Raw genomic sequence first — 12842 nt, forward strand, 5'->3', positions numbered from 1 at the left:
ACATGCCAACATTTGTTCTGTGCTTGTCAGTTTTCTTTTATCACATTTTAGGGCTAGCAAAACGATCACATACGTATATTCCATCAGAACAGTAAACAAACACATATCCTTCTCTGTGAGTTGGAAACAAATCTTGACCTTCGTGCTGGACAACAAACCACCAGGAGGAGTTATCGACCAACCTGATCCTGTTTGTTTTCATTCAAAACAAAGGACGAATTATTAGCTTAGAGTATTTACATTACATTTTATTCATTTTCAATATCTTGGAAATGCATAATTGTAATTATAAAGTCAAACAAACAGGAAATGTAATCTTGCAAGTCAAAGCCCGGCAGAGCACATCTGCTTACAGTATTGTGTGTCCATAGCAGAAACATGTCTCCACATACATTGAGGTTCATAAAGAAATGCTTTAGCAAAATACTGGCTTCACTTTTGGAAATAATCTGAGAGGCGTAGAAAATGGAAAAAAATAAAAAATATTAAAAATAATTAGACTGGGCAGCGACGTGCCGGTAACGCTCCTCACATCCTTTTGGAATGTGTGATCCAGCAAGTCGGCACGTTATCTTTGGTCCCCAACGACCGCTTTACAGTTCCCCGTGACCGACTTCGTCTCTCAGCCGTTCGTCCTGGTTGGCCTCTGCTGGAGGTTCTTTCATGTTGGCGAAGGCAACTTCTCTGGTCAGCTGTTCGAGGGACGGGAGACCGACCGCCAGGTTCCTGATGGCGATGGCTGTCATTAAGAACCTGAAAGAGGAGTTAATGACATACATTTACGGGTTCATTTTGTTTTTTTCCCACGTACATCATCCCTCTGATTACAACCAAACCAGGTGTTTTCCCATGTGGTTGGAAGACGGCGCTCACCCCCTGCGTATCGTGTAGTACTTCTTCACTGCAAAGCGCTCTAGGCGCTCCATTGCACCCGCCTCCCTGCGCTTCTTCACCTCCTTCATACGCCGTTGCCTCTTCAGGAACAGCTGCACGATCGGGTCAGTCGCGTTGACCTCGCCGCCGCCGTCCCCGTCCGCAGCGATGAGAGGCTGCAGCTCGGGAGGAAGAGGCTCGGTTTCTACGGGAGGAGGCGGAACCGTCCGGTCGGCAACTGACCCAACTAAGTGACTTTTTTTTTTGAAAGCACGCTTGCATTGTTTTCACAGTGCGAGCCGCCCGATATTTACCGGTCCCGTTGCGAACTCGCTCCTGGAGCTCATACAGCTTGGTGAAGTTCTCCTGTAGCGCCGCCTCCGTGGTGTTCACGTAGATGTACATGTAGCAAGACGGGTGTTCAGACACCGTGTACACCTTATGGTAAGCCCCCGCAGGTACCTGCACACACACACACACACACACACGCACGTTACGGTCAAAGCGTGTCCAGGTTTAACGGTCCGATGTTGATGATGCCGTGCTGTTGTACCTTTATCTGCTCACCAGGCTGGAGAGTGTAGTTCTTCTTCTCCTCCACTATCTCAACATTCACTCTGCCCTGCAAGACACTGATGCTGGTGTTGCCTAGGTCCTCACTTACAAAGTTTTCCAAGTGGAGACCTGAAAGGTAACAAAAGGGGGGCCTTTTTAGGCAACTACAAACGTAACAATACATTCTCGACGGACGGAAAAAGGACAAGAAGAGATTCGTAACCTGGGAAATCGGCGATGAAGACGATCTCTGTCTGATTGTCCAAACTGCCCTCGATCTCCTGGAACTTGGTCCTCCAGGGCGAGAGGTCCACCAGCAGAGGCATCAGCCACGTGCTGGGACGGAAAGGTGACCACTCCGCCTTCACAATGTCCACGCGGGGATCAAAGATCCTGAGCGAAACGTCCGGAGCAAGTTTTTCAAACACACTCCCACTATTATTACGTAATAATTGACTTTACTACATCAATCATTTGATACCCCTGAACGTATTATATTGATAGCTCTCGTACCTTTGCTGGAAGCGTTCGTTGATGGACACCCAGATGTCAAAGTAGATTTCGGGTTCAGAGATATTGTAGCGCGGCAGGAACTGATTGAGGCACGTGGCGTACTGCTTCAGCATGTCGCCGTGGTCTTTCCAGCGGCGGCTTTGTGTGAACACCTTCAGTACGCAGACAGAGGAATCCTTTCTTAATCAGTGATCGGCTGAATTGAGAGAACATCAGAATCTCGGCGGTCAGGAAGGTCGATTGTGCTGCACACGCGCTCTCTGTCCAGCTGTGTTTTTCCTTTGTAACTCACCCCAGGGTTCAGATATCCAGTTTCTCCAGTTTCTCCATCTTTGTAGGTGATCTTAACATGCTGATGGCTCCGGGAGTGAACCATCATGTCCCACGAGTAGCCGTACAGGCCATTCGTCCAGTTGTTGTAACCCTGCGGAAAAAAAACGAAATATTAAGGATAATACCATGCTAATAGGAATCACAATATACATTTCTAGACTTTGGAACTCTTTCGCCCTTCTGCTGGCACCGGTCTGAGCTGCTGTTTGCTGCAGATCAATGACTGTTGACTCAGATTGAGCAACAATCGACTCGGGGACTCACAGAGGGTTTCAAAGGCTACACTGACAACAGCAAAGTACAATCTCATTAAACAGAATGTCTGAAGGAAAGAACGTTGTGCAGCCCTTTGTTAATTGATTCTTTGGACCAAGTCCGTTGTAAAAGTATTTTAGGATCTTAAATGTTGAAAAGGAGCGGACGGACTATTGCACCTGTGTGATGAAGTGGGAGTAAGGAAGGAAGAGCTGTTCACTGATGTAGAGAATAGTAAAGATGGCTGCCAGCTTGTGCTTTAATCTCAGTTTGGGAGCCTTGGCGACAGGCGGGGTCTCCTGGGGATTACTGCTGGTGCTTTGGCTCGTATTGTAAACGCAGGAAGCACTGGGCTGAGGGGCCGGTGAGGTGAGAGGCAACACTGCCCTGAGGAAGCCTGGAAAACGGGCGAAGAATCTCCTCGGCCAGTCGGCGTGGCAGAAGACGGGACTGGTGGCCAGCATCGTGTAGGAAAACATCCCTGCCGAGGAGTGACATTCTCAATGAGATGCAGGTAAAATGATGCTCCACGCATTAAAAAGGCAGAATTTTAAGATATCTACGGCGACAAGAAAGATTGTTTTGATGCGGACTCACCGATGCTGAAGAGCTGGGAGTTCATGCAGTGGAAGTAGGAGACAAAGAAAAATGCATACGGTCGCGTGGCATCAAAAAACAGCAGGTAGCCGGCTGTCAGATCCAGAACAAGACCTCCTGCGTGCACCACCAGCAGGTTGACTAACTCGACAGGGAGAATCATCCTGAAAAAGAACGTGTGCACGGCAAGATCAGAGTGGAGAGTACCGAGACACAGTCAGCGGAAAGACGGCTTTGGGCAATGAAACCCACTTGAAAGGATCAAAGAGCGAATGGTGAGCCAGGTATGACATCGAGTATCCCTCCACCCAGTCTGCGTCCAACTTCTTGAGTCCAGCGAGGAAGTATACAATAAATATCTTTGAGGAAGAAAAAACAAACAAACATTGAGATCATTAGATCGCCCGTAACCAACAGCCATGTTCATAATGCGTTGAAAAAGATATTTGCTCTTAAAATTCAAACCTGTGTCCTCAACACGGTGTAATTCCAAAGAGGCACGTGAGCGTTTCTTATTGAAGGCCTCCGCAATCCGTCAATTGACCTACAAATAAGACGCAGGCGTTAAGCTGTTCCTCTGCCCTCGCATATAAAACGGGCCCCGGCGAGCCGAACACACAGACGGACCTAAAAACATGATCTCACCAGTATCTATTGGCATCCATAAGCGTCAGCTGAAACCCGATCAGGCCGTACAAGTACGAGTGATTGTTCCAGGCCGTTTTGTCCAGAAAGAAGATGTACCAGTACGTTGAGATGAACATGAGGCAGGAGAGACGGTAGAAACAGCCAAGCATGATTCCCAAAGCGCCTTCAGTGTGAAACACAAAGAGCAACTTCAGTCAGCAGTAAAAACCGGTTGTTACTATTTATTTTACTATCTATTTTTACATACAGTCCGAAGGGAGTCCAACCCACCTGTGCAACTTCGAATAGAAAGGCTGACTTACAATATGGAAGTGTGAGTGAGGAAGTGAGCTTTACAGATGTTGGCCTGACCAAAAGATGCTATGTATAACATTGCATTACGGGAAATATAGTCATTTGGATTTTGGATAATGATAAAATCTTGTGATGGAATTTAGGCAAAATCTTGACGGTTGTACAAAACTCCGGTTAAAAAAAGGTAAATAATGAATTGACTTCACTGAATAATGAATCCGTAAGAATAATTTGCATTGTAATATGTACAATTTGCTTTGGATATGCACATAATGTTTTTCTGCTATGTTCAATATTTATTTTTGCCACTTATTAAATATCTAAGTTATATATAGTATTATGAAAGACAAATGGAGTGCCAGATAAATAACAAGTGGTATTACTGTATATACAACAATGTAACATATACTGTTAGAAATGTCAAAAATTAGGTGGGTTTGATATTCTTCTCAAATTCTACCTAATACTTAAGATTAAGAGAAGATCTGTTTGCAAGCTGGTTAGTTCACTTGGTATTATGTTTGTAACCATTTTTTAAATCAGTATTTATTTACTTGAATTGTCATTGTGTGTTCTGCTTGCGTACAATGAATGCAACCGTTGCAATAGTTGTCAAATCCTTTGTAAGATGCAAACATAATCTTTTATGAGTAATTTGGCTTGAAGGGATAATAAAAGTTGTGCATGTGCTTTCATCTTCCCCGTACACAGCCACCCCACAGAGGCCGTCTCCTATAAAGCTCTTTCCTCACCAGGCCTCAGTAAACACTGGTGTGTGTGTGTGTGTGTGTGTGTGTGTGTGTGTGTGTGTGTGTGTGTGTGTGACCCTTAACATTAAATAAAGAGAGTGACCCACCGAAGAACATCACCACATACACCAGATACATCCAGTCCAGCGGAAGTGGCTGTAAGACATTGAAGAGGGGAAAGCGACACACCGGGGCGCCGTCCAGGTATTTAAAGTCCAGGTGACTGAGGCCCCGTTCCTGCGTGATGTCGATGACCATGAGCAAACCTGCGTGAAGGACACACAAACAAGTTAGAAGGGCACAAGTGTTTAAGAGGTTTCTAGGAGAAATATGCACCGGGTTGCAAAAACCTCTCAAACTCAGAGGGCAGTCTGGTCTGAGTAAATTATAACTCAACTCACCAAACAAGCAGCGGAAGATGCCAAGGGATGCAGGGTCAGCGGGACGGTTCAAGAGGGTCACCAGGCTGTGCCAGGAGGTCAGGTCCTCCTTCCTGAACCCAAAGATCTTCTCCATCTTGCTTTTGGTCTGCGGTGTATCTTCTTTTGGAGCTGTATCCTCATTTGCAGTCTGCTCCTCTCCATCGTTGCTCACAATAGCGCCTTTAGAATTAACTGTGTCATTTTTTTTAATGAAACACAAAATGATTGTCCATTGTCCAATTCTTGCAGGATTTACCAAACGCTCGGCTCTTATTTATAAGCCATACACGACTATGTTTTAAATTCCAGCTTCTCCTTCGTTCAATACTGGTCAAACACCGCGTTGGATAAACAACACTGAATGTCGGTGCAAAGAAAGCCTCACCTGCAGTTGCGTCCCTCGCCTCCATGTTACAAAAAACACGTATTCCGATCGGGAACACGGGCTTAAAATAGTCCTGTCTCCCCGCCCCAGGTGGACGTGTAATGCCTGGTTACGTCCGTGAAAAGGGGACAAGTTCCGTGTCAAAGTGCCACACACACACGGACGATTCAGGGCAGGGAGACGATGTGGATGTCGAGAGGGACAGGAATGTTGTGAAAGAGAGCTCGGCTGTGATTGGCTGATTCTTCCGGTAACCCCGCCTACTAAGGAACACTACGTAACGTCATATCCGGCTCCCCTTCGCTCGGAGGTGACCGAGTGGGTTCAGCCTGGCAGGCACTTGCCTACACCTCCCTACTAACATTAAAATACATTAAAGATAATACATTCTAAATGAATAATTTGACAAAAATCAGAAGAAAATAACAACAGAGTTAATAATAAAGCTGCAGTTTGTGTTTACATGTGTTGTGCCAATTCCCCTTTCCTCTTAAAATACATTAGAAAACAATATGTTTGTATTGTAAATGTATCTCACATCTGCATGGTCAGAGGCAAACAGCTGGATGTATCTCGACTGAAGAGGAGGGGAGAACCCTGAGACGCTTACAATCTTTTTGCTGTACACTGTGTTTTCAACATTGCTATTTACCCCGCACATACATTTTAGGACTGTTTGAGTACTCTCTTTCCTGCTATAATGCAAGCCTCCTGTCATGTGTAAAATAACTATTTTCCTATATTTATAACTGTTTGCTAGCATTGTGTTTATTGACACAGAAAAAAAGATGATGATTCAATCTCTGGATTTTTGACAGTGGCCAGTGACATAATTGAAGACACGTGGTAAACTTGTTGATGTTAAATGTTGTTTACTGTGCAGCTATGAGAGAGAAAGGGGGGAGTAGATTGTCTTTTAGTCTTTTTTTTTGCCCATTAGAATTCACATACGATTGGTGGAATGTTCTGGTCTCAGATTTACACTTCATCTCAATGTGGTCTTGGTCTGCCTTGGTTTGTAATTTGGATGTTCCAGAGAAACAATATACTTGTGTTCATATTTTTAGTTGTTGGAAATGTGCTTTACTTTTGTTTAATTTATTTTTCCTTACTCTGTCTATCTTGAGTTCATAATCAGGAGGATCATAATTTTCTTCTCAAAATCAGCCAGTGTGTGAGTTAACACACATTTTACCCTAGACAAATATGTATAATTGGTCCGCGTTCTTGTTTTTTATTTAATGGCATGAAAGACATCTATTGTAGACACATTTCCAGGTGCCTGTAATCCCTCTGCCGTCCACCAGGTGTCACAGTTAAGCGGGGGAGCCACTTGGGTCGCTAAATTAAAGCAGAGAAAGAAGAAGACCTTTGAACGCATCCCGTGTCGCTAACATCTCCTGCTTCTAGGTCTATTTTTCGCGCTATTTTATAAAAATGTAACTGGAGCCCGACAGGGCTTTGTGCTGCAGAGGCTTGTGTTGAATAGCGGCTTGTCAGAAGCGACGGTGTATTTGTTTTCAGACCTGTTTGGCTTCGCTAGCTAAGGGCTAGCTCTAAAGCTAGCTCTGAGGCTAGCGCCTCTCCATCTGGTCGAACCTGAGAGTTGGCCGGTGTTGTTTGGCGTACAAATCAAACCTCTCCCTCAGCCCGGTGCCAATCATCAGCTAAGGTAGCTTGTTTTTCGTTTCTGGCAAATGTACTGTGCAACTGGTTGTCATAAGCTGCGGGACGGAGTCCTGACGTCTGGTGGTTGCTGACATGTTTACCTTTACTGCTGAAACTATGCAACTACCGAACATGTCTCTATGCTCTTATAGGGCCAGAACTATTTGTTTCAATGTCGCTTACTTTCATCTTGGACATTCACCTAGACGGTGCCCCTTTTTTGAGAAGGACTATACTGTGTTTTTTCATTAAGAATCTCAATGTTATTAATGCTCCAAATCGGCTCCACATGTTCTGGAGGTGCAGGGATGGGAAGTTTGAGCAGCAGGTTCCAGTCCTCGTCTCAGGGACCAGAGGAGGCTGCAGAGGGAACGAGCCACAAGCATCGGTGTGAGTGTAAGAAGAGGAAACGAAATGCCCAGTGTGACTGCGACAGTGAACAAGAGGAGGACGATGGCAGACTAGATACACCTCGCAGGTAAGTCTGGTTTAAAAAAAAAAAAATCAATATCTTCTCTTACATTTGTTTTTGACTCTCATTTTGTTTTTTGTTTTTTTAAAACTTGAGCAGAAAGAAATTGAAAAGCACATCGCGGTACATTTATCAGACTTTGTTCCTGAACGGAGAAAACAGCGACATTCGTATCTGTGCTCTGGAACAGCAGTGGAACCTCCACAAAGTGTACCTGTGCCAGGTAAAACGGCTCAAAGACAATCAGCGGACAAATGTTGGTGGTCATTGCCTCTCCTTTTCATACCTCTCCCTCCTCGTTGCATCCTGTAGTCCGGATATTTCTCCAGCATGTTCAGCGGGTCTTGGAAAGAGTCCAACATGATGGAAATCAACTTGGAGATCCCAGACCAGAACATCGACACTGAAGGTACAGAGGACCACGGTCACAGAAGGCAGAATCTGAATTTTTGTTTGTTCGTGGGTTTCCAAATTTTATGTGTGTGTGTCTAGCCCTGCAGGTGGTGTTTGGGTCCTTGTACCGGGACGATGTCCTCATCAAGCCCAGCAGGGTTGTCAGTATTCTTGCAGCTGCTTGTATGCTACAGCTGGTCAGTACATTGAATTAAAACGGTTGTTGTTAAATATCAAATAAACATCTTTATTTTTTCCACATATGGCCACGAATCAAGTCCCTTTTTTATCTACAGGATGGTTTGATTCAGCAGTGTGGAGAGACAATGAAGGAAAACATCAGTGCGAAGACCGTGTGTGGCTACTATGCTTGTGCCAGCATCTATGGCTTGGATCTGGTCACGAAAAAGTCAGGATTACTTTTAATCGGAGTAATTAAAAGGTAAAACTCTATACTCACATCCCACTATATGTGTGTTTATTCATCTCTTTCTGCAGGTGTCTTGAGTGGCTTCTGAACAACCTGATGACTCATCAAAATGTCGACCTGATGAAGGAACTCGGGTCGGTGCTCGCTCAGCTCACAGTTCTGTCGTTTTGACATAATATTCCTGCCGACGTCCTTTATGTTGCCTATGATCCAATTCACCGTGTGTCTGCTCTGCATTTACAGGGGAGAGGTGATGGAGCTGCTCATCAAGTCCTCGGACCTGTTTGTCATGCAGGTGGAGATGGATGTATACACGGCTCTGAAGAAGGTACATGAAAATATGTGTGTGTGTGTGTGTGTGTGTGTGTGTTATAACTCCCAGTTAAGTGTCTGTAGCATCAGACCTGTTTCTAAGAGCTCTTATGTCATCTCTCTCCCTGCAGTGGATGTTTGTGCAGCTCAACCCATCGTGGGACGGCCCAATCAAACAGCTCCTGGCCGACGCCGACGCCTGGCTTTGCAAACGCAGGACGGGTACCAAAAGGCGACATCGTCTTATGAACGAGGGATCCTTGTGTGTGTGTGATCTTCTTTGTCAGTAGCCACACGCAGATGTTTGACGCCGTTTTGCGATTGACTTTGTCCCACAGACCTGTGTGACAAGGAGCCCTTCTTGAACACGGACGATGGCGAACCCTTTCGTTCAGTGTTCAAATACGTCCGTCTGCAGTACATCATCAACGATCTCGCATCCGCACGCATCCTGGAGAGGGACAACATTTTGCCACCTGGTAAGAAAAGTCTTGTGTCTGACTGGATTTCATTAACTATTTGTTAAATCTGTTAATTGGTTTCTTAACTATTCTAGGAAGATTAAGCCCAATAATGCGAATCAATACTTTATTTCTAATTTAGTTAATCCCTTTGCTCTAGTTGCGCCGTTAATATTATTCATTAATACTTATTACAGATTGGTTAACATCGGTTTACAAAAACCAGTGGTTCGCCATGCTGCGGACCGAATTCGACAACGATAATGGGTGAGAACGTCATATTGAACAATCAAAATGTATAAACTGTTTAATTTAGTATTTTCATCTTCATATAAGCACAACGACTGTGTTCATAGAATATATTTTACATGCTGCTTGGATGACAACACGTTTGTGTGTCATTAGTCCACAGGAGGCAAACAAAGATGAGTTTGAGCTGAGCAGTATGAGGTGCGGAAGAAAACTGACTAAAGATGGAGATGTAAGTCAGACAGTTCCGCTTCTGCCACTGTGTGTTGTCAGATATATATTCTGACCGTATGGTTTCCTCTCCTCAGTACTGCTGGCGGTGGACAGGCTTTAACTTTGGCTTCGACCTGCTGGTGACCTACACAAACCGTTTCATCGTCTTCAAAAGAAATACTCTGAGTCAGCCATGTGGGGGCGCTGTGAGTCTGCAACCTCGAAGGCATCTGGCATTCAGGTGTGTGGTGCAGCCGACCTCTGACTATCAAATATCTAGCATCCAGATGTGTCCGTACGCTTTAACATTCATTAGTAAACTTTAAATAGGAAACTACGGTAGTAATTTCAGGTATAATATAGACAAGTCCAATTGTATATTGGAGATACATTTGAGTTCAACTGCAACACAGTTGTGATCTTTTCTTATTTAATGTGAACCTCATAATTCCAGATCATGAATAGTTAAAATTATTCTTTTTATTATATTATTTTATTTGTTGAAAGTATATTATCCATTTTAGGACAACAAAGTGTGTTTTAGTTGTTGTAAATAATAGTACTGTATTGAAATTAGGTTACATCTCTCTACCGCAGATTTAAATCTTTGCAGATTCAGATTTTATTTGAGCACATAACAATAGTGCAATAATTTGCCTTTGACCAATACTCCTATTTATTGAATAGTTCAATGTAGCTTCTGTTAACATTAGCGCTGTTATAAGCAGCACTGTGCTAGTGGGAGACTCCAGATGAGTCACTTCTCATATTCACCTTATGTGAATAATATCAATTTTTGTTATCAAAATAATTACCTTTTTTAAAAAACTGTATATCCACAGATTTATTAACCCACAGTCTCTGTGTTCAGGTTACGTCTCGCCTCCTTTGATAGCCGAGGGAAGTTGGTCTGCAGTCGCTCGACAGGTTTCCAGCTTCTCACCCTCGAGAAAGACCAGGTCAGTGAGCACCGGTAACGATCATCAAATGTCACGTGACGCGTTGCCCGACGACGCCGTCTGTGACCTTGACTAACATTCCCCCCGTCACGGCTCAGGAGTACGTGGTGATGAACCTGGACAGCCGGCTGCTGACGTTCCCCCTCTACGTGTGCTGCAACTTCCAGTACACGTCGCCTCACCCGGATCACCGCCCGGATTCTCCGGAGCAGGACAGCGCTGCCCGCTGCGCGTCCTGAAGCCTTGTCGGCCGCCGCTAACGGCTACCGTTACCCTGGTAATGCCGAGTCACTGACACTCGCCCGCGCCTACCATCCATCGCCACATTCGCCCGCACGCTGACATCGGCCACAACCATCTGCATGCTGCGTAACACCCTGAGACGGTCGAAGGGGAAATGTTGGGGACATTGAGAGTTAGCGAACAGGTTTCACGTGTAACCAGGAGAGATTAAGACACTTTTGTCTTCAGAGCAGCTTCAAACTCCCTGTGCCATGAACACTGTGCACTGCAATGTTGGACCATATCTCAAACTCACTTGTGTTGATACATTATATTAATGGGAACATAATCGAGGGAACCGCTCTGTTGGGGAAAACTTGACCTTTTTAGTAAATCTACTACAATCTCTGCAAACACGTAAAAGATGCAAGATGAGTCCATTTACATTTTGACCGAGCGTCTATATCACCTGCTGCTGTTTGATTTTTCCGCTGACATTTTACCGTATAACTAATGTGAGAAGTTACACAATGAAATGGAGGGCGGCTGGTGGCTACATCCAACGGACGTCCACTTTGGTGTTGTGAAAGCTGCGTTTCCACCAGCGTCATCGCTCTTAACCTCTGGAGCTCCAGCTCCCTCAGTCTTAAGTTGGGCACTTACGCGTGTTGTAATTAAAGGGGGGAAAAAAGCGTCCCCACTTCATGTCAAGTACTTTGTAAATGATATATATATACTGCAATGTTCAAGTTGTAAAACAATATAGTAGTGAGGAAAGCCTGGATAGCCATGCTGATGTTACATACTTCTATGTATCTCCACATCCAAAATTCACTTCAATCATTTTAAATCTTTTTTTCATTATATACCAACCGTCAGGAGTTTTTGTGTATTCCTCTTTTTTTTACACAATTTAAACTTGGAAACCAGCTTTCTAATATTCACAGCATATTTAAACATATCGAAACTCACAAATGTTTTACAGACTTTAGATTTTAATCATTTCTGAATTGTTTACTGTCAAACGGCCACTCACTGCCTCTCTATTGCAGGTCGGTTTGACACATTTGGGCAGGCTGTTCCGGCCGCTCCCATTACAACATGAAATACTTTTGCAATTGTGTTTTTTGACACGTTCACTATTGATTAGGTTCCTATTTGTTTGGATATTTTGGAAATCTAACCTCCTGCTGTTTTGAAAACCTGTACACAGACATTTTCTGATAAGTGACTGTTATGACTGTCCATTTGTAACTGTTAAGGGGTTTTAGTTTTTTTTAATTTATTTTTGTTACTTAATTTGTATGGAATTCTGTTTCTGGCAAAAGAAAATCCAATCCTAGACAGCCAATAAAACTGTCCATCCAGGTGGGCTGTGGTGCTATCAAATGGTCCTCTTCTTCCAACCTACCTCTTCTACAGCTGCACAGTAACTCATGAAAGTATTTGTTTCAGTAGATTTTACAAAAGTTCCTGCCTGATTTCTAACTGGAATGTGGTTATAGCAAAATAATTGTCATCAAAATAAAAACTGTAGCATTTGGAAAGAGGTCCCAGCGTAGCTTTTAACAAGTTGTGTGTGGGACAAAACAATGAAAGTTGATGCTACATTACAAACGTAAAAGGCCATATGACGATTATAATACAAGCAAAGGGAAAAGGGTATTTTCTTAAAAGAAAAGTCAGTGGCATTGATCAATATGGACATCTGGTTCAACATTTGTTAAAACTAATTTATAAAAACAACATTGATAGATTTTGAAAACTTCAATGGGTCAAGATATGGGTGTTTACAATTTCCTGTATTTGTTCATGTAAAAAGTGAATCTTCACCTACTA

The 12842-nt window shown here is 43.8% G+C and overlaps 2 protein-coding genes across 5 annotated transcripts; one reads left to right on the forward strand and one right to left on the reverse strand.

The window, feature by feature from the left end:
* Positions 1-222: 222 nt before the first annotated feature.
* On the reverse strand, positions 223-5860 carry ggcx (gamma-glutamyl carboxylase). Of its 2 annotated transcripts, none has more exons than XM_040198363.2 (15): positions 5625-5860; positions 5219-5419; positions 4925-5083; positions 3772-3937; positions 3592-3670; positions 3379-3485; positions 3127-3290; positions 2709-3010; positions 2234-2365; positions 1942-2093; positions 1652-1821; positions 1427-1557; positions 1188-1335; positions 874-1078; positions 223-753 (listed from the first exon to the last, which is right to left on the reverse strand). In XM_040198363.2, exons 1-15 carry the CDS (start codon positions 5647-5649, stop codon positions 594-596), a joined length of 2301 nt encoding a protein of 766 aa, XP_040054297.2. In that variant the 5' UTR covers positions 5650-5860; the 3' UTR covers positions 223-593. The 2 variants fall into 2 exon arrangements, with proteins under 2 accessions (XP_040054297.2, XP_040054296.2); XM_040198362.2 differs by having other exon boundaries at positions 5219-5431; positions 5625-5848.
* Positions 5861-6900: 1040 nt separating this feature from the next.
* On the forward strand, positions 6901-12392 carry gmcl1 (germ cell-less, spermatogenesis associated). Of its 3 annotated transcripts, none has more exons than XM_040198402.2 (15): positions 6901-7296; positions 7593-7770; positions 7864-7987; positions 8077-8173; positions 8257-8354; positions 8454-8566; positions 8656-8721; positions 8831-8915; positions 9031-9121; positions 9238-9378; positions 9558-9627; positions 9766-9841; positions 9918-10063; positions 10694-10781; positions 10880-12392. In XM_040198402.2, exons 2-15 carry the CDS (start codon positions 7601-7603, stop codon positions 11018-11020), a joined length of 1506 nt encoding a protein of 501 aa, XP_040054336.1. In that variant the 5' UTR covers positions 6901-7296; positions 7593-7600; the 3' UTR covers positions 11021-12392. The 3 variants fall into 3 exon arrangements, with proteins under 3 accessions (XP_040054336.1, XP_040054335.1, XP_040054334.2); XM_040198401.2 differs by having other exon boundaries at positions 7599-7770; XM_040198400.2 differs by having other exon boundaries at positions 6902-7770.
* The last annotated feature ends 450 nt before the right edge of the window (positions 12393-12842 follow it).

Source organism: Gasterosteus aculeatus, chromosome 14 (assembly GCF_964276395.1).
Source record: "Gasterosteus aculeatus chromosome 14, fGasAcu3.hap1.1, whole genome shotgun sequence".
Lineage (NCBI taxonomy): Eukaryota > Metazoa > Chordata > Actinopteri > Perciformes > Gasterosteidae > Gasterosteus > Gasterosteus aculeatus.